At 51.8% G+C, this 21334-nt stretch overlaps 1 protein-coding gene across 6 annotated transcripts in view; it reads left to right on the plus strand.

The window, feature by feature from the left end:
* The window catches only part of ABCC8 (ATP binding cassette subfamily C member 8), a 73652-nt gene that overhangs the window by 43974 nt on the left and 8344 nt on the right, over positions 1–21334 (plus strand). For 4 of the 6 annotated variants that reach the window (XM_004752075.3, XM_045066162.1, XM_045066165.1 and 1 more), the window contains 13 exons: positions 6828–6860; positions 8644–8679; positions 9544–9642; positions 10757–10841; positions 11473–11553; positions 13187–13324; positions 14946–15071; positions 15970–16069; positions 16295–16536; positions 16631–16797; positions 17870–17939; positions 18431–18588; positions 20344–20436. In XM_004752075.3, coding sequence (XP_004752132.1) covers positions 6828–6860; positions 8644–8679; positions 9544–9642; positions 10757–10841; positions 11473–11553; positions 13187–13324; positions 14946–15071; positions 15970–16069; positions 16295–16536; positions 16631–16797; positions 17870–17939; positions 18431–18588; positions 20344–20436 — 1428 coding nt within the window. The remainder of the gene's footprint in view (positions 1–6827; positions 6861–8643; positions 8680–9543; positions 9643–10756; positions 10842–11472; positions 11554–13186; positions 13325–14945; positions 15072–15969; positions 16070–16294; positions 16537–16630; positions 16798–17869; positions 17940–18430; positions 18589–20343; positions 20437–21334) is intronic. The other 2 variants (XM_004752076.3, XM_045066164.1) reach the window with 1 other exon arrangement.

Consider the following 21334-nt stretch of genomic DNA (forward strand, 5'->3'; position numbering starts at 1 on the left):
AGATTATCATTCAAGAGGTCAGGTTTTTCAGAAGCCTGAGTACAGAACGGAGCACAGAGAAAGACCTTGGGTCCAGTGTCTGAGGACCTGTAGGCACCTCCATTCCCTGCTTTTCTAAAATGTCCCTGAATGGTGCATCCAACAGAGGGCAAATTTCCCTCCTCCGTGGGGCTGTGGGCTGGCGGGCAAACCCTTTGAGTTTCCTGTGACTTCAGTGTCTGGAGTCTGAATTCCATCAGGGGCAGAAAGGTCTCTGCCTCCACTCCCCATCTTATTTGGGGGATTTCTCAACACGGCCGGACTGGGGAGACCCTTTGTACCAAATGTCCCTCCGGGCTCTGAATGAAAGAGCCTTTCCCTGTTGGTTGAAGTTGTGTGTCTGCGAAGGGAAGACGGGATTAAGGATCCCGGAGATTGGGGCTGTCCCTGGATTCTTGGGATTGTGACCCACTCAGCATGAGTCAACCCCCACCCCCACCACCACTCTGGGCCTGATCCCTTGGCCCCTGTTTCTTCATCTCTTCTCCCAGCCTCCAACCCCGGGTGTCCTCACAGCATCTTCAGCCCTCTCTGTCCTCTGCAGAAGCAGCAGGCATGCTTGGCTGGGGTTCAGCCCTGCCCCCCCCACCTCTTCTTCAAGCGTTGCCAGCCCTCAGGGTCTGACTACTGCCACCTCTGTCTCTGGAAGCCTCTGCCCCAGCCCAGGAGATACAGGGACCTCTCTAGGGCAGCCAACATTGAGTAGCCTTTCTGTGGCAGGCACGGGACAAGGCCCTTCATTTACTTCATTGTCTCAGTCAGTCTGCCTGCACCAAACTCTGTGAGGTAGACATCATTAACCCCACTTCACAGATAAGGAAACTGAGGCAAAGCAAGCGACCCGAGGCCACCCAGCTCTTAAATGGCAGACGTGGGATTTGTCCTGGGTGCTCAAGCACATGGGCTTTCTACTGAGTGCTGAGAGAGCAGGAGCTCAAGGGCAGTGTGAAGAAACCGTTAGGCAGACAGTCCCAAGGCCAGCCGCCCGCTGTGGCCAGGATACCTCCCTACCTTGTCTTCAGAGCCACCGCTCAGGTGCTCACAGCTCTGTCCTCAGGACCCTTGCTCTCAGCAGGCAGCGGGGCCCCAGCCCCTAGCTAGGTTTGAGTCTGGGGGAGTGGGTGGGACTGAAATGTTCTCACTTCTCCAGGATCCATTTTGCCCTCCTCCACGGTGCAGCATCCCTCCCAAGCAAAGCGAGCCACTTCCAGGGAGCCTGCAGCCCACCCTAGGAAGTTGCAAGACTTGGTTTGCCATGCAACTCAGACTCCTGTCTCTACACTGATGCATTCACTCACCCCCTGTTTATGGAGCATCTACTGTGTGCCAGACCCTTGGCACAGCAACAAAAAGGCAAAGATGGTTAAGACATGGCCCCTGCTTTTATGGGAATGGAAAGGAGATCCGGGCCCTAATTGAGCACAGAGGAACAACAATGACCTCTGTAAGGAGAGAAGGTGTTGGAGCCTTGAAGAAGGAGCGGGTTTCATCTGATGAAAGAGGCAAAGAAGGGTAGGAGAGGAAGGTGCTCCAGGCAGGGGTATCAGGATGGCAAAGGTGCACTGATAGGGAAGAACATGATTCTGGAACCTGGAGCCCTGGAGGTGTGGGACGCAGTGGCAGACAGCAGGAAGGGGATTAGGCTTGGCTCAGACGCCCCTATATACTAAGCCCAGGAAAGTAAGATTTAGCCTGAAGGCTATAGAGGAATCATACTGGTGATGAAGTTAGCATGGTGGGGCGAGGGGGTGGGGGGGGCGAGGGAGGAGCTGCAGAAAGGGAGACCAGTTAGGAACCCATTACAATGTACAGCAGCTGGGTGAAGGAGTCTGGACAGACACGACTCAGTTGCCTTCATCTGCTGTTTGCCTCTCAAAATCCAGGACATGCACAAGCTCTGTGTAGCCCACCTGTCGTGGACATTGAGTGAGTGAACCGTGGGGGCTGTGTGTCCAGGGCCCCTTGCAGGCAAGCTCCGCACCTCAGACACTGGGCCCAGGTTCTCGGGGGAGGCTGCACTTGGAAAGCAAGCCAAGAGCAAAATAGCATTTAACCTGGCAGCCTCTCCTGCAGGCCTGCCTGTCTGCAGCCAGAGGCCCGGGCCATGGCAGGCTGCCCCGATGTTTTCGTCCACACCGCCTCCAAGGCCTGGTGACCAGGCAGCCAGGAAGAGCTCCAGCGGGCAGAGGGCGGGGAGCTGGGGGATTAGGAGGCTCAGAACAGCAAATACTCTGGAGACATGGGTTGGTTTGTATAGCCGTTCATGTATTCTTGCAAAGAAAAAAATGACAAGTGTCGCTGAGCAGACAGGAGCAAAAACTCTGGGGTCAGACTGCCTGCGTTCAGGTCTGAGCTCTGTGCTTTGGGAAATTCTGGGACCTTTCTGGTCTTCTCTTATTCCCATGGGGCTGATGTGAGGCTTAACCTAGCGTGTAGCAAGTGCCCTATAAATATTATCATAAATATTATTCTTAGACAATGGACTTCTATGGCAGGTACAGAATTCCCCAGTGGCTCTTGAATGCATTCCGGCCTCTCTCTCAGGAGAGATGGTAGTCAGCTCCCTGGGCAAGGAGACCATATCTTATTTGTCTCTGTATCCGAGAGCCTTTGCTAAATGAATTCCTTTGCTAAGTGAACAAACCAGGAACAATATATGACCTTCCAGAGGCCACCATCATAAATGTGTCTTGACCTCTCTCTCCTCCAGCATGCCTTTGTCTATGCTGTTCTCCTAACTCAGAGCTCCACCACGCCATTCCCCACCAACATTTGGAAAGTGGGAATCCTGTCTGTGCGTGCCTCACACTGTGGTGTGATTACCTGCTAATGTGTCTCTCCATGACACAGAGCCCCTTGAGGACAGGACTGAAGGGCTGTCCCCCAAGTCCCCAGCACAGGTATATTTTGTGAACTTCTCTGTGCAGACTGCAAAGGAGAAGACCTACCCCAGGGAGCTCATGGGTCCTGGGTAGACAGAGGCATGCAGACGGAGCCCCAGGGTGGGCACGGAGGGTCCATCCGGTGAAGGCAGAGTCCCTGGGCAGAGCCAGCACATGGGCCACCGGCTCCAGGTCTCATGGAGGACCACATGCCTCCCCAACATGCCCTTTACTAGCAGGTGCCCTCCAGCATGCAGCACTCTGCTTTAGCTCAGTATCAACCTGGGAATCTGTGAACGATCTCCCTAATACCTAAGAAGAAAAAGCTTTGATGAAAAGTTAATATTAGCAGATATACTCCTGTGAAATTCTTTCCCTAGAAATGAGGAATAGAGCCATTCATGAGCACAGCAGAATGATTTTAAACGTCCCCAGGGAGCCAGCAGGAAGTAGAGCCCTGAAGAAAGCACTGGGGGGGAACGTTCCATTTCCTGAGGAGGAACTGTAAATCAGCCTCTCTGGAGCTCCCTGATGCCCCTGCTTCCACCGCCTGCTGTGGCGTCCACATAGGAACCGTTTGTTATTCTGTCTGTGCCCACTCAGGCGGCCTTTTTGCCCTGGGCTGCCCTCAGAATGCTGTTGCCTTGTGGGGGGTTGGTGGGAAGGCTGCCTCCCAAGACCCTTGATGCCCCAGGAGGTGAGAAACAGCCTCCTTTTGTGACTATGGTCTGATCTGCCCTTGCAGTTCCTGGAGGCTGTGGGGAGTAAAGGGTAAAGGGCTCAGGTGACCCCAGGTTTCCTGGAGGCGGCAGATGTGGTGAGGTAGTAAGCAGACAAAACAGGGGGCCCTGCATGGAGGTGATGAACCAGGCTTGGAACCCAGTGGTTTTTGGCCGTAGTCCTGAGTCTGCCCCTCGCTTGCTGTGTGACCTTGGGTAGGTTATTTCACCTTTCTGAGTTTTGGTGTCCTCATTGGGACAATGAGAAAAATGCTTTCCTCTCTCGGAGACTTGGTGTTAGGACCCAGTGACATTAATTGGAAAGTGCTCTGTGGGTAAAAAGTAACATTTCAAGGTAGCTACAGACCTGTTGGGGGCAGGATGAAGGGACCCTGGGGACCCAAAGGCTCTAACGTCCTCTCTAACCTGTTCTGCCTCTTCCCTGTTTATTGATTGCTGGGATCTTAAACAAGTGGCAGGCCCATTTGATTCTCCCTCCGTGTGCATCTTTGGGACCAAGCATGGAGCCGAAAGGTGATCCCCCAGTTCTGCAACCCCACACCTTGCCTCCGACCAGCTCGGAGCTGTGTTTATAACATATTCTCCCAGTGTCGCTGAGGTTCGTGCCATTATCCCAATTTTATACAGAAGGAAAGAGAGGCTCCCCTAAGGGAAGGGACTTGCCAAAGATTTCACACTATCACACTAGTGAGTCAAGAAACTCCTCAGAGATGCGCTTCAGATCCCATATTTTTTGCAGTTCTCTGTGCTGCCTGCCATCCTGTGCTGCCTCTTCCTCCAACCTAGAATTCCCTCCCTGTCTGCCCTTGGTCCTCCCCCACTTTCAGAGTTCATCTCAGCTCTGACTTCTTGGAGTCTTTCCATACTCTCTCTGATTTCTTCTCCCCCAAACTATTTTTTACATTTACATCATTCTCCGATTCTAGAAAAATGTCATTAAATTAGAAAACTTACATAAGTATAAAGAAGGTAAAAACCACCCATTTCCAGTCTTCTCTCTATGCATTTGCAAGGTGTTTGTGGGTCCTTTCCCCCGAAATTTCTAGGATACTTTCCTACCCTACTTGGTTTTGGCCCTCATAACTTTCTGACTTTTCTCTACCAGATAGCAAGCCCTGTAAGGGCGGGCTCTGGACCTTAATGCCACTTGGTGTGCACACAGCTCCTTGCTGGTTGAAGGGAAGGCGATAGGGTTGGAGAACTGGGGGGAATGGTCCCAACACATTTAAGACCCCATGAGAGAAAGGATGTGCCCCCTGTACCATCTTGTACTTCTCAGATGGAAATATCTACACACAAAGGCTTGGGGAGGCTTATTCTAGGGAGGCTGGGACTACACTGAAAATAGGCAAAGATGTACCTGGATTCATACCCCAGCTTCCCTTCATCCTAACTGTAACATCGGGCATGTCATGCAAATTCTAAGCCTCAGTTTCCCTATCTATAAAATGGGGATACTCACACCTCTTTATAGTGTTGTCCTGTGGATGACAGCTTCACACTGTGTCTGGTATGAGGACAGCCCTCACTGAGTGCTAGTCTCCCTCCCTCCCTTCTTCCCAAATGACAAAGATGTCAGTTAATAACCTCCCTATGCTACGGGTCACTCGTGCGCTAAGCAAGGTGGTGGCTGGGAAAGATGCTCTTCCTGCCTTAAAATCCCACTGGGGATGAAAGACTCATGCAGGAGCTGATTAGAGAGTTAGGTAGTCCTTTACAAAGGCTAATTGAGCAGTCCAGACAATGATGCGAGCTGAGTTAGGGCCCAGAGCGCTCACTGTGTGCTGGAGTCCTCAGGGTGGCCGCAGATGTGCTTTCCTCTAGGTAAAAGACAGCTCTGGAAGCAGCTCTTTGCAACTCTGAAAGCAGGCAAGACAGGAAGTTTCCAGAGACAAGCTCATCTGGGCCGTGCCATAGTTGGGATTTGTAAGCTTTGGTTTTTCATCTGTCTCACGTTATCGGCTGCCCAGAAATTAAAGCAATCTGGTGGTTGGAGAATGCAAGGTTGGCTGGGGTTGAGAGAATGAAAGGAGACCCCAAGATCGGAGAACAGAATCTTGAGGGGACGTGAGACTATGCATTCATCAAGATCTCCTCTCAGCTCTGCTCCTCAGCAAGGGACAGAAAGGAATTCGTCAGTCTCCTTTCTGTCCCTGGTTTTGTCCATCCCAGTGTTCCTGACCAATCACAGTGAAGTAATGTAGCATGGTCATTAAGAGCATGAAGCTTTAGAGTCAGACACATAGATCTATTTCCTTTGCTACTTGCTGGCTGGGTGGTTTTGGGCAAGTTACTTAACCTCTCTGACCCTCACTTTCTTTGTCTGTGAAGTGGAGACAGTCAAAGTCAACCTCCTTCATGTGATTATTTAAAGCTTACAAAAGATGATACTATTACAGAGTTTATCACAGTGCTTCTAAAATCTCAATATAAATGTTAGCTGGTTTTAGTGTGATTAAAGTAAGATCTGTATGAAAACAGAGCCAATTGTCTTTCCCCAAATATGCATGTCAGAAACACCTATTTTCTTGACAGAGGGCTACTTCTGGAAGGTTGAGAGGTGGTCTGGGGGAGGAGAGAGAACACTGGCAAAGTCAGCATCAAAATTCAGGTCACCTCACTCAGACTTTTCAAATTTTTTTTTACTATAATCCACAGTGTGAAACTCATTTTACATCACAGTCTATTACATTCATGCATTGATAGATAGGAGAAAAAATTGTCACCAAAAAATACACATCTTAACCACATGCTATGCACATTTTTCTTTAGAGCAGCTCCAGTTCACTTCCTTCACACCCAATTACTGGGTCCCAATCTACAGCTTGAAAGCACCACATAAATTGATTCTGAGCTTGACAAAGTCCCTTTGCCTCTCTGAGCTTTTGTTTTCCCAACTGGAAAACCATCGTGATGCCCAGCCTGCCTTGCTGTGCTCTGAGCCCGGGCCAGGAGCACGGATTTAGCCCTTGCTATTTGGAGGGTGCTCATCTAGGTGCTGTGGGAGGGACAGAGATTGAGAAGAGGAAGCCACCTGGGGACACTGGGGAGGGGTGGGAGGGGTAGGGGTGGTGGGGATAGGCTGCTCTCCAAAGACCTTTGTGATGGAGAGAAATGCAGCGGAGTGAGAGTAACTTGGTGTTGGTTTTTCCCTTTTGTGCCCCAGCAGCCTTCCTGATGAGACGGGAGAGGACCCCAGGTACAGCCTCGGAACTGGGTTAGAAGTGGGTCCCAACAAAGAGAAGAAGCTGGGGGACTGGGAGGGCTTGTGGGGGTGGGGTACTAAGTCTAGACCGCAGGGTCTGCAGCCCACATCATGTCAGAGGCCCCAGACCTCACAATTAGGCATACTTTCACAACAAGGGCAAAGTCTGCTTCTTGGAGAGAAAAAAACAACTTAGACACACTAGTCAGTGGCCTTCAAAGGCCATATAATATAGAAACACATATACAATATATCTGCGGCTTAAAAATGTCATGGTGAATGCAATGGCTGGCTCATTCGGCAGAGCATGAGACTCTAGATCTCAGGTCGTTAGTTCAAGCCCCATGGTGGGTGTGGAGCCTAGTTAAAAATAAAAATTTTTAATTAACTAATTAATTAAAATGTCATGGTGGATAGTCAGCAGCTACCTGCTAGCCATGGGCTGGTGGGAAGGGAGAAAGGGAGTAACTGCTAATGGGTACAGATTTATTTGGGGGAGGTGATAAAAATGCTGTGGAATTAGTGGTGACATTTGCATGACCTTTTGACCCAACTAAAAACCATTGAGTTGGAAAACAAATGGCAGGGAAAGAAAATTGGGGGGGGGGGGGGAAGGTTCTGTCTAAAGGGTCCTAGGGAGTGCTTCTGAAAAAAAAAAGTTGAGAAACATTGCTATGAGAGAGGAGGTGGATATCCCCCAGGCCAGACAGAAAATGAGGCCTTACTGCTTTATGTTTAGTGTATGGGCCTGAAAAAGTCCAAGTAAAATCCATTAATGAGGCTCCGAGACCCTCACAACCCTCCCCAACCTCACAGTTCCCAAGAACATCCCAGACACCTGGGCGGCAGCATGAAGCCAGGACTGGGAACGTTGACTCAACTTTGTACATACACTCAAGCTCCCGGCCTTCGCTCTGACCCTGGTTTCACTTCTCTGTGGTTCCTCTGCCCTTTCTCCCACCTTGTCCTCAAGTGCCTGGGTGTGATGGCAGGCCCAGCCTCTCTAGCCACAGTGACCATGCTTCCCGAGCCAAAAGGCCCAGCTGACAGTACATGACAGGTCTGACCGGGGGATGAGAACAGCGGGATAGAAGGGTGACACCAGAGCGGTTGCCGGCAGCCCAGGGCACCTGGATGCTGCAGCTGACTGTGCCCCTCCCCGCAGACTCCCCCACATTCCACCGCTGGCTGCTGACAGGGCCACACGAGGCTTCCCATCACGCCTGAGCCCTTCTCGGCCCTCTGGCTGCCACCGCGAGAGCTCTGTGGGCCAAACGTTCCCACACACAAGCTGCAGGCCTGGCCCGGCTCCTTCCAGACAGCCCTCCCTGCCCCAGCTGTTTCGGCAGCCACGTCTGTCTGAGACGAGTCTGTGCATTTGAGCCCCGATGCAGAGGCTGGTGTCTGGAGGAGCCACATGTTGGCCTTCATACTCTTGACACGGGATTACCCACACCCCCGCCCAAAACATACACACACACACACACACACACACACGCTTACACCCCTGGTGCCTTTCCCCACTCTCCCTCTTGGCTGGGGCCCTCCTCACACACCTCACACATACTGGGGTGACTACACAGGGTCGGGCAGCAGAGGCTCCCCCAGGACGGCCAAGCCCCACTCCACACCCTTCCAGGCAACATGGGTGGCTGCATCCTTGGTCCCAGGGGCTTTAAAGGCACCCTCATGCTGGGTTTGAAGGAGCCTGGGTGTCTGTGGAGAAGTTGGTGCATGCATGGGAGCCCTGAAGTTATGTCTTTTCTTCCTGGTGCAGCACAGAGCGGGAGCCAGTGGCCGACTCAGACGTCAGGTACTGTGATGGGGAGCAGCCGCCCTCTAGGCAGGCTTCCTCAGAGGGGTTCTTCCAAGGGAGACACAGAACTCTTTTTTTTTTTAAGATTTTATTTATTTATTTGACAGACACAGATCACAAGTAGGCAGAGAGGCAGGCAGAGAGAGAGGGGGAAGCAGGCTCCCCGCTGAGCAGAGAGCCCGATGCAGTGCTCTATCCCAGGACCCTGGGATCGTGACCCAAGCCAAAGGCAGAGGCTTTAACCCACTGAGGCACCCAGGCGCCCCGGAGACACAGAACTCTTGAAGGCAGCCCCGCAGGGCCCATCCCAGCTGCGGGATAGAGGTCCAGGGGGGCTCCATGCTTCACCAGATGGGTCAGAGGCCTCAAGCTGCTCCCTTCACACCAGATCATTTTTATCCCCCCCACCCTACCCCTTGTCTTTGGTCTTCAAAAACCTGATCACACTAAATGTGGTTTCCTTGGCTCTGCTTATTTTTTTAAAAAGTTCCACTTGGACAATTACCTGTTAGTGTCAAAATCAAGTGGTTTGAGGGCCTCTCAGGGAAGAAGGAAATTAGGGGTTGAGGCATTACTTGGTTTGGTCACACTTTGGGCTTCTCCCAGTTCTGGGTGAAGACTCAGGAGAAACAGGTGACGGGGTGGGACAGGTTGGCATCAGGGCAGGGCAGGGCAGGGCTGCGAGCCCATTCCCCCTAGTCTGCCAAGACCCCAGCACCCAAGCCCAGCCCAGGCTGCTGGAGGCCACACAGATTCCTGCCAGGTGCACCACCTCCCCGGTCTAAGCCATCTGCCTGACAACTGCCTCTGAGTACAAGCCCCTGAGAAGGCCTCCCCTGCTCCCACCTGCTTTTATTCCAGGAAGAGAGGCCCCGTGGCCTATGCTTCTCAGAAACCATGGCTGCTAAATGCCACTGTGGAGGAGAACATCACCTTTGAGAGTCCCTTCAACAAACAACGGTAAAAGCCTCTCTGAGGAGGACAGGCTGGGGGAGGGGAGAAACTGGTCAGGGGCAGCCCCGGACAGCCCTCCCTGGCGCCGGAGCGCCAGCTGGCTGCTTGCGCCCCCATCCATCTCCCATACCCAGCCATCCTGCTCTCTGGGATGCTTATCTGGATTCTAGCCTGTTCCATATGGCGCACCTGGAAATGATTCAGATATGCCTGGGCATAGGGATGGTCTAACTCCTGTGGGTGTGAGGTCATTGTGTGGAAGCCCCAGTGCCTTCCCTTGGGGTGAAGGGGAAGGCTGACCCAGCTTCCCATCGTTCCCTATACCCGCTCTGCAGCTCATGCGCTATTTTTCCTCCCATGATAATAATGGTTACCATCCACTGAGCTCCTGAGTGTCAAGGGCCGTGTCCCACTCTTTCTATGCGCGGTTTGAGCTCCTGAGTGTCAAGGGCCGTGTCCCACTCTTTCTATGCGCGGTTTCCTCTAATGCTCACAACCGCCCCAGCAGGCAGCTACTATGATTACCCTCTTTTTACCAGGCTCAGAAAGGTTAGGTAACTTGCCCAGAGCCACCCAGCCAATAAGTGAGAGAAATGGGTCTCAAATCCAAGGCTGCCTGACACCCAATTACATGTCACCTAGACACTCTGATGCCTCCATGCACCCTGGCTGGCACCTGTCCAAGCTAAGAGTTGCCTAGGGAAGTAGGAGAGGAGCAGGCTGGCCAAATATTTGATCAGCCATCATCATTACTGCCAAAGCCTACCAGCAGTGATTTTCCCTGGCCGTGTCCCCAGTGTGGGCTCTGGCCGCAGCTTCTCCCACTGCGCAGGGGCCTGGGGCCCCCTCTTATCTCTTACATGGCATATTTGCTACTATCCAATTTCATCCTTCAAATATTTAACTGGCCCCAAGACTCTGTGAGGTGCTGCCCTCAGCTCTTTTCACGCTCACGTGGTGTTTGCTTTGCACCCAAGCAGAAGGCCATTAAGGCCATGGCTCTCCCTGAGCCCAGCTGCCCCAAAGCTAATGGCCCAGTGCATGTGGTCAGGCCCCACTCTGGCCAGGCTGACTGGCTGTGTCTGCCCCCTCCTCCCAACCCCCCCCCCAACCACTCCAGGTACAAAATGGTCATCGAAGCCTGCTCCCTGCAGCCGGACATCGACATCCTGCCCCATGGAGACCAGACTCAGATTGGGGAACGGGTTAGTAGCAGCCTCTATGGGGTTTTGCACAAGGCAGGGCCAAGCTCCCCTGACCCCCACCATGTCCGGAGATGATTTTCAGGGAAAGCAGGTGACTGGAAAATAAGAGCGGGGAAAGGTGGAAGAGCTGCCTGCAGTGAGGTCAGAATGGTCACAAGCCCTGGGCTGCTGGCCATCCTCGACAGGTTTTGTGGGCTGGAGATGACTTGGTATCACCTTCGTTCATGCCTCACGTGTATTCTAAGGCCCACAGGATACTACGATAGACCCAGAATCATCTCCTTCATGTACCCTGGCCAGGTGGGGCCCCTCCTCCGTAAGCTCAGGCATATGGGTTCTCCCACAACTGTCCTTCTATATAATTTAAATCCCTACTTCCTGTGTCTGAGTTGTCACCGGTCAGATGGTCCCTACATGATGAATCTCCAAAGACGTAGGAATCCCACTCTCCACTTCGGAATGGATTTAGTAAACTTGTATAAGTCCCTCCTCTCTTCATGGTGAGGAGGGGTCCAAGAGGTGGAAAGAGCCAGGCCTCCCTCTCAAAGAGCTCACAGTCAAGAAGTGAGGGCCAGGACAGTCTTTCCTGAGGGGCTTTGAGAGTGTGACTTTTCCTCTCCTTCAATCACAGGGCATCAACCTGTCTGGTGGTCAACGCCAGCGAATCAGTGTGGCCCGAGCCCTGTACCAGCACACCAACGTTGTCTTCTTGGTGAGTATCTTAGCTGGTGTCCTCCTCGGGGCCCTCCATGACTCACTGCCTGGACACACACACACATACTACCACCACCACCACCACCACCACCCAGCCACTCCCTCTCCTGCCAGAGGTATCAGCTAATCGCTGATGGTGAAATTGAGGCAAGGATAGTGCAAATGACCCTCTGTGGACTTTGCACTGAACTCTGCAGCAGCCGTGAAGGGAGATGTGTGGTAATTACAGGCTGTCTCCTTATAGGACAGCCCGACTGTCGACACTTAGTTAGCCCCACTAGAACATGTGGAATGTATGGGCAGCTTCCCATCCCATGCCCGGAGCAGACATTGCTAATTGATCACAGCAATAGTAATAGAAAATTCAGCATTATCAATGAAAGCAATTCTGTGAAACCCCACATTAAGTTTCTTTGGGAAACTTAACTTGGCCTCAGAATCCTTCTCAACATAGCACTCCAGATAACCATTAACAGTCTAACATGATATCCCCTTATTAGCTATATCTGCCCTATTTCATGCCAAGTTCTGTGTTAGGTGCTTTGGTTGACACTGAGGAATTCAGAGAGCCAGCTCTTGGCCTCAAAGAGGTAGAGTCTATCTAGGGAAATAGATCTCACCCACACTTGAGAGCCACAGCCCAGTTGAAAGCCAAACTGTGGCACAGTCTTTGAGGAGACTTGTCTAAGGAGACAATGGTGAGGGCTAGAATAATCAGGGAGAACTTCCTGGAGGAAGAACTTGAAGAGGGGGTCAGTGAAACAGAAGGGAAGAGGAAGGCCATTTGGGTAGCGAGTCAGAAGAAGGAACATCGGGTCTCTGAACCTGGTTTTATTCTTTACCCCATCTGCCCTCAATACACATAAATGCTCCCCATGAAACACACTTCAAAATATAAAGGTTTGTAGTCTCTTTCACCCTCTGACATAGCCCTTTACAAAGTACCAACCTATTCATGGTCTTATGTGAGCTTTTGTTAGAAGAAGTAAAGTGGATATTGCCGTTTATTTCAGCAGCAAAGTTGTATTAAGCTCTTATTCTACCTGGCACGGGCATAAGGGGTGTTGGTTCTTGGGGTCCTCACAGGAGTGGACAGACAACTATCACAACTGGAATTGAGAGGAGGGAAGGCTAGGCATTGAAGTCAAGAAAGGACACAGGAAGAGCTAGGATAGAGCACTGAGGGATGAGTCACCAGGCAGACAAAAGGTAAAATGGCACTTTGGGCAGAGGAAAAATCATAGGTTAAAAACCTTGGAGTGGCAAGTTCTCTGGAAACCTGGAGTACAGGGAGCTTGGACAGGACAGATAAGTGAGACCAGACCGACGGAGCAGGTAGTAGAGGGCCTAGATCATCATGTTAAGGAAACTGGACTTCAGAGGCAATGGGGAGCTATTAAAGTTCGGGAGTCAGGAAGTACCTATGATTAAATCTGTTTGAGAGCAGTAACTGACAACAGCCACATTTTAAGATGAGATATCTAAAACCCAGAGAGGTTAAGTACATTGTCCAAGGCCATACAGCTAACCAGTGTCAGTCCCTGGACCGGAGCTGGTATAACTCTGAGGGGTTTTATTCTCTCTCTTTCCCCTCCCCCTCCCCTTGCCCCCACCTTCTCTAATCTGCCCAGGATGACCCCTTCTCAGCTCTGGATGTGCATCTGAGTGACCACCTGATGCAGGCCGGGATCCTTGAGCTACTCCAGGATGACAAAAGGACAGTGGTCCTAGTGACCCACAAGCTCCAGTACCTGCCACATGCAGATTGGGTGAGGGGCCACAGGAGGTCAAGCTATGGAGGGCCGAGGTGGGAGAGGCAGTGGGACATCTTCAAAGGAGTCAGTGTCTCTGTAGCTCTTCCTGATCGCTTCTCGGCCTTTTGGCTAAGATCAAGTGTAGCTCTTCCTGAGGGTCACAAAGCAGAAGAGATCCTTGCTGAATGGCTCCAAGCAGGCAGGGTCGCTCAGGCAAGTCCTATATAGGCCAAGGATTTGGTATCCCTTAGAGCTGCAGATGTTCCCTTCCTCACTTGGGGCCCCTGTGGGTACATGCAAGTCTGGCACCAAGAAGTCTCAGAAAGAAGCAGACACTCAATTCCTACCTTCTAGTTATGGCTTAGTTTGATGATTCATCTCCCCTGGCCTCGGGAATGCTTATTTGGATAGGAGAGCCATCTTCCTGCCCTCTGAGCCACTGAGGGTTGGAGGTATTTAAGTCAAGATCAGGTGGAAAATATGGAAACAAATAATGCAAGTCGTAGTGGAAACTTCAATGTTAACAATAGAATGCAATTTTGTGAAACCCCACCTTAACCAAATTCCTGTACTCCTCAATATGTAGACAACAGTTACTTCTCAATTAATTGGAAAACATTTAAAGATTATTTATTTATTTGACACAGAGAGAGATCACAAGTAGGCAGAGCAGCAGGCAGAGAGAGAAGGGGAAGTAGGCTCCCTGCTGAGCAGGACCCTGGGATCATGATCTGAGCCAAAGGCAGAGGCTTAACCCACTGAACCACCCAAGTGCCCTACTTGGAAAGCATTTAAACTTTGAGATTGAAATCATGTGAATTTAAAATCTGGGCCATGCAAGACTTCTGTATAAATTTGCTTCTGAAAACTGATCTTTAAGCTCATGCTAAATGGGCCTACATCTTCCTTCTACTTTTTAAAACTATTATAACAGGTGCAGAAGGTCTGTAACTGAGTTTCCATAGTGACCTTGGCAAGGCAGTTCAGAACAATCTTTAGTCCAAAGAAGGCAGACAAAGGCATGACTGGTTCCTTGACATGGGTTCCTTGACATGTCAGACAGCAAGACTCCCGGCATCGCACCTCATACCCCAGAAGCAGCTGGGTTGGTGGTGGGGGGAGATATAGGAGCTGGGGAGGATCTCTGAATTAATGACGAGTGTCTATGAATGGGAAACATTGAGTGTTTCAAATAAAATCAGTTTTATGATTTCGAAGAGGCATGGCCACACACCCTTAGACCAATAGGTACTTTGTCAACCACTGGTGGAACCTACCAGACGTGCAGTCAGGAAGTGCTAGAGGCAGCATGCAATTAGCTATTGAGTGTGTAAAAACAGCTGCCCCTGGTGGGATCCTAGCAAGGAATCAGATGGCTTGACTAAGAGCCACCAATTTGCTCTGCAAACCCTCTTAGCAATCCTGGGACAGCCACTGAGAATTATCTCCCAGAAGCACCATCCTCTAGACCGTGGGAGTGTGTCAGTGAGGACCACAGTGGGAAAGCCAGCAGCCAGTCATGGTGGGGGAGAGGATGAGTATGGGTCCCTCTCAGACTCCCCAGTGAGGTGGGGGTGTGACCGCCACTCCCCCTTCCCGTTCAGCCCCAGGGCTGGATCTGTTTCTGCCTTTCCAGATCATTGCCATGAAGGACGGCACCATCCAGAGGGAAGGCACACTCAAGGATTTCCAGAGGTCTGAGTGCCAGCTCTTTGAGCACTGGAAGACCCTCATGAACCGGCAGGACCAAGAGCTGGAGAAGGTGAGTATGTCCTAAGGGCAGGGCAGCCTCCCTCCGAGGAGAAGTTTCTGTTAGAACCTGAACACATAAAGGCCTTCCTGCCCTCATTGCCCTAGGGAACCCCCCAAAGGACAGACGTGAGAGCTGAGCGTGAACTCCCTCCTACCAGAGGAGGGCTGGTACTTGTTCTAGCTACTCAGAGCAGACTCAGGTGGATGCTTTCCCCTTATCCTGAAATAGTCAGAAACCATTCAGTTATAAAATTCCAGGGAATCAATTCAAACTGGCAAAGCAGAAAAGGAGAGAGGTAAAGACTTTCTGGCTCATGAAAGTAAAAAGGATCAGCTTCAGGTACAACTGGATCCAGGTAGTTATCAGAAACATGTTTCTTTCCTTCCTTGGCTCTGCTCCCCTCAGACCATCCTCATTCTCGTGGTGGCGAGAGAGCTGTCAGCAGCCTCGGGCTTACATTCTCCCAACTCAACACCTCCCTTTGCAAGAGAGTACCTCTATCACAACAGTACGTCAGAAATCCTCAGGCTAACTCTCCTTTGTTCACTTTGGTCCTGTGCCCACCTTGACTAAATCACTGTGTCCAGGGATGAAGAATGTGAGATAGGCCAGCCCTGGGTCTCGTCCTCAGCCCCAGAGCCAGGGAGAATGATCAGTCCACCTGAGTCACAGGGAGTAAAGAATATAGGAGAGATGGTCTCCCACAAGAACATTTGGGATATCGTTAGCAGATAAATGGGGAGGAGTAAATTCTGGCAAGAAAAACCTGTGTCTATCTGGACCTTCCCACAGGTGGGGGCACCCTGGAAACATGAGATTGGTCATTGCCAGGGGTGGCTGCCCTCCACTTTCCCTTTTTCCCTCTGCACATTCTGAGAACATTGACCAGGTTCCCTCTGTCTTTCAGGAGACTGTCATGGAGAGAAAAGCCACAGAGCCATCTCAGGGCCTGCCCCGAGCCATGTCCTCAAGGGATGGCCTCCTGCAGGATGAGGAAGAGGAGGAAGGTACACAGTGGGACTAGCAGTGAGATCATGGCCTGAGGTTTGATAGACCATGGGGAGACAAAGGTTCAGTATTCTGGGGGTGGTGAGATAGCGTGACTTCCACTAAATCCCTTCCCTTCTGTGTGCCTCGGTTTTCCCACCTGTAAGTGGGGATAACATGCCCCAGTTTTGCCCTCAGAGGGACGCGAAATGGGAAGCCACAAAGTGGGTTCTTGTGGCCTGCAGAGGAGGGAGCTGAGAGCGAGGAGGAGGACAACCTGTCTTCGGTGCTGCACCAGCGGGCCAAGATCCCGTGGCGAGCCTGTGCCAAGTATTTGTCATCCGCCGGCGTCCTGCTCCTGTCTCTGCTCGTCTTCTCCCAGCTGCTCAAGCACATGGTCTTGGTGGCCATTGATTACTGGCTGGCCAAGTGGACCGATAGCGCCCTGACCCTGAGCCCTGTAACCGGGAACTGCTCGCTCAGCCAGGTGCGGCCAGCTACCCTAGGGCTGGGGCCAGCGGGGGGAGAGGGCTGAGCCACGGACACCCCCAGGACCCTGCCTCATTCTCTGCCTGGCCCAGGAGTGCGCCCTTGACCAGACGGTCTACGCCATGGTGTTCACCGTGCTCTGCAGCTTGGGCATCGTGTTGTGCCTTGTCACGTCTGTCACAGTAGAGTGGACGGGGCTAAAGGTGGCCAAAAGTTTGCACCGCAGCCTGCTGAACCGGATCATCCTGGCTCCCATGAGGTACCCTCTCCTGAGCCATGCTGGGCTGTGGGCAAGTCACTGGTCTCTGGGCCTCAGTTTTCCCGTCTGTAAAGTGGACATATGCAACCTCGGTCACAGGCTGGAGGGGGTGGGGTTCAAGGAGACAGTGTGTGTGAAAGTGCCCTCCTTGGGGCAGAAGGCAAGGAAAACCAGCATTTACTCAGCCACACACGCTCATCTAACTGTCACGACAGCCCTTCAGCAGAGTGAGCGTCTGCAGGCTCCGCGTCATGTAAGTTTCCCTTCCCCGGGCAGGTACCATCTGCCCGTCGCCACCCACAGATTCAGCTCTCCCCCTCCTCCCTCAGCCAACCTGCAGGTTCCTACACTGGGGGCATAGGGACATGTTTTCCTCTCCTGCAATGGGATGGATAAAAATCCCAAAGGCCGCTTGATGGGAAACAGTTCTAAGGTGGTCCCTGCCCAATCGACTGGCTGACTTGGTTTTAAAGCACGATAGGCAAACAGATTATTTGGCCCCTTATCAATGCCAGGCCTCACCATCTGACGACACTTTTTACTTTTCAGTCTCATGAGCTTTCTGTGGCCCACACAAATGACCCCAATGTTTAGTCACCCTCTACTTGTCCCAGATCAGAGCTTCTGAAATCCTCTGGTTAGGGGTGGGGCCGTTCTGGGTCATGGTCAGAGTGATGACAACCAGAGTAGCCTCGCAGGGTCAGCCAGATGACAGGCTGTCCCCAGGGCCCGGTTCACCCTGGCAGATCATCCCTCTGGAGAAAACTCGATGTCCCCAGCGCAGCTGCTGAGCGAGGTAGGCTGAGCAAGCAGCTGAGGAAGGGGGCCGTGGTCATACAGGGGCTTGAGAGCCAGAGAAGTTAGTGAGCAGCGGCATCCCTTGGGCAGCTGTAGGAATTCTCAGGGACACAGGCCAGACAGGTATTGACAGACTTGCAAAGGGAGCCGCCCCAGGAAGCCAGACCCAGAAATGACCCCAGAGACACTAAAATGAAAGAAATAACTACCCTCATTCAATAAACAGGAAGGAAATCAATAAACGGATGACTAACTTCTTCTGGTTGCCTCTTAGGTTTTTTGAGACCACGCCTCTTGGAAGCATCCTGAATAGATTTTCAGCTGACTGTAACACCATCGACCAGGTACACAAGACTGGGACCCATTTCCCCAGTTCAGAGAGAGGCCAGCCCCCACACGTCTCTTCTCTGGGGCTGGCTTCCCCAGATCTGGTGCTCAGAGCCCTGTAAGACCAACCCAGTGGGTTCCAATCTGATTACAAGGCTGCCTGAGGGCCTGGGGCTGCCCCTGTGAAGCTGTCGTGATAAGACTGAGGGAAACCACAGCTTTGGCTTCTATCCAGTACCCCCTGGCTCACATCAGTAAGGTTCCAGTGTAGTCTGAACCAAGGTGACTGCTTCTGTGGTGAATATTCCTTTTGATTCAGCTTGTGTTTTTGGTTTATCATCGTACTAGATGGTGAGGAAACAAAGTTCTAATCCCTGCTCTCAGGGAGCCTACAGTGTAGTTGGAGAGATGAGACATGTGCCTGCGAGAGAGCAAAACATGGCGGCAGGTAACACACTGAAGAAAAACACCACAACTCACCTCCCTCTCTCACCTTCCCCTCCGACAGCACATCCCATCCACGCTGGAGTGCCTGAGCCGCTCCACCCTGCTCTGTGTCTCAGCCCTGGCTGTCATCTCCTACGTCACGCCTGTGTTCCTTGTGGCCCTCTTGCCCCTGGCCGTGGTGTGCTACTTCATCCAGAAGTACTTCCGGGTGGCGTCCAGGTGATGGCAGCCTTTGCCAGCCTCAGGGGAGTGGGGACGGGAGGTGCTCTGCGATGGGCAGTTGGGTACTCTTACTAGAGTAATCATCAGACAGTAGTAGAGTTGTGTTCCCCCTGGAAAGGAATATAGAAATGAAGGAAAGAGAGAGATTCATCTTCCACCAGCCTGATGTAACCATCTGTCAGAGCGCATGTGCGCACGCACTCATGCATATACACACGCGTGCGCTCACACACACACTCACACACTGCCATTAATAACAAAACTATTTCCTTAGGAGGTACGGTCAGGAGTGGAATTGCTAGGTCAGGATGTATACACATCTTTATGCCTTTTATTTTTCATTCATTTTTGCCAAAATCCTTCTCAGGAGGGTTGTAGGAGTCCAGTGACCAGGCTGGTTGCTGATGCATGAAATCGAGGGCACCTGATGGCAGGGGTGTTATGGCAACAGTACCTGCTGGGCTGAGGTACCTCCCAGCCCACGGTGGCCAGAGCGTGCCTGGGAGCCTTGACTCGAGAGAGCCTTTCACAGTGATCACATTTGCCCTCAAGAGCCTTCAACTCACACAGGCTCCTTTCCTACTCAAAATTTTCTAAGAACAGTCTCCAGAAGTTCTTTCTGGGAGTGATTCTGTTAAACTCATACGTCCAAATGATTGTCAGGAGAATCTGAAAGAATTTCTAGACCAGCGCTTATCAAACTGCCAGGTGCAACCTATCAGGGGGTCATGAAATCAGTATCATAGATCACAGCCAGCATTTGTAACAAATGAAATTGGGCAGAGCATGTCGGACTGTGTGCACAGAATATCAGTAAGTTTTGCTTCATGAAACCTTTGTTTGGGTCGTGTAGGAGTGTGTGTGTGTGTGTGTGTGTGTGTGTGCGCGCGTGCACTGATTTGGAGTATGAAATGCATTTCTTACCGCAGGTTATAATCAAAAGCTTAAGTACCTTTTCCAAGTGTACATAGTTGATTAGTAACTGGAGCCAAAATGCCGATTATCAATACAAACAATTAAATTTAGATACATTTTGATCACAGTTACATTGCCCATGTGGATCACAATTTGTATGCTGGATAGTGTAGCACCCAGAAGGAGCCCATCAGTGTTCACAGATCACTGTGGCTTTGTAAGCACTGTACAAGCTGTTTTACAAAGTTCATTCCTTCTGCCAGAGAAACCACCCTGTGCCCCAGGCATCCACTCTGCCCTGGGGACAGTCTGTTCAGGAACGCTTACTCCCGCATCCCAGCCTGATCTCCCTGGCACTGATGTGCTTGTCAAGGAGCAGCTGTGGGGACCAGGGGGCAACCTTGTTGCCGTGGAAACCTCTGGCATTTCCCCTTGTAGATACCGGCCCATGATGTGGGCTGGAAGGGGCTGGAAGCTTTGCGTTAGGTCTTTCTGCTCCTTTCGCTAGCGTCTCAAGGTTCAGGTTGCTCCCTGCCGCCCCACCCCACCCTTCGTGAGAGAGAACCCACCACGCCTGCCCTGCCTTACTGCAGAGTGAGGGACAGACACACATGGGAGGCAAACGGTGCCCGCAGTCACAGCGCCTGCCCTGGCATGCTGTTTGAGCATTTTGCTGGGGTGGTACCGCTGGCTTCCCTCTCTCTACAGGGGAGATGCTGAGATCTGGACAGGTGAAGCCATTTGCTCACACAGTGGTTGGGCAGGGGGAGCTGGGATTCAGATCCGGGCTGAGTCCTGTATCCCCCTCCTGACCGTTCTGCTCTGCTCCTTGCACAGGGACCTGCAGCAGCTGGACGACACCACGCAGCTCCCCCTGCTCTCCCACTTTGCTGAAACCGTGGAAGGACTCACCACCATCCGGGCCTTCAGGTACCAGATTTACCCCAAGGTGGGGGTGGGTGGGGTGGGGCAGGGGCCATGGGTCATGTGATTTGGGTGTCAGGGTTTGGCTTAAGAAGGCCTGGAACACGCGTCTCCCAACCCCTCTTCAGGCCCCGCAGCCTCAACAATGTCCCCCAGTGGGTCAGGTCCGGTGGGCTCCACTGTTGGACCCAGAGAGGAAAATCTCAGCCCTGCAGCCAAGTCCAGAGCCTCTGTGAACTAAGGCAGGACATAAAAAGAAACAAAGCTGAAAGTATTGCTCACATATCCACACTTGAAAGGGTTTTCCATCATGTGAGCCAGCCCTGAGGCCATCTGGTACTGAGAATCGCCAGTGACTTGGACACTGTAATTAACATGCCAGTCTCATTCATTCTGCACTGCAGTCCAAGACAGTCAATGTGGTTATTCCCATTTCCAAAGTAAAGAAGCTGAGGCTCAGAGGGACTGCACAGCCCCTCCTGTGCAAGGTCCTCTAAAGCCTGGACTTGAATCTGTCCATTCATTCTGTAAACAGGTACTGAGCTAAAACCCAAGCCAGGTACTAAAAAGATAGAGATGAGTCAGATGAGCCCTTGTCCTGGAGGCATTTATAATCCCAGCTCTGAGCCGGTCAGGAGAAACCCACATGACAGGTAGTCAGAAAGAAAGGGGAGTACAGACTATGGGATCATAGAAGGGAGGCACTCACCCAAGGCTTCATGGAGGAGATGTTGTTGGAGCCAGCATCAAAGGGTAAAGAAAAGTTCACCGAGCTGGGGGAATTCCCCCCCAAAACTTCAATGCCCCTGCTTCCTACCCTTGATCATGATATTGGGCTGGACAAGAGAATCTGAGGTCACCTGGGGAGTAGACAGGCCATTGCTCCCTGCCCCAGCCTCCATCT

The sequence above is a fragment of the Mustela putorius genome, unplaced genomic scaffold, assembly GCF_011764305.1.
Source record: "Mustela putorius furo isolate JIRA1106 unplaced genomic scaffold, ASM1176430v1.1 tig00003859_pilon_pilon_pilon, whole genome shotgun sequence".
Classification (NCBI taxonomy): domain Eukaryota; kingdom Metazoa; phylum Chordata; class Mammalia; order Carnivora; family Mustelidae; genus Mustela; species Mustela putorius.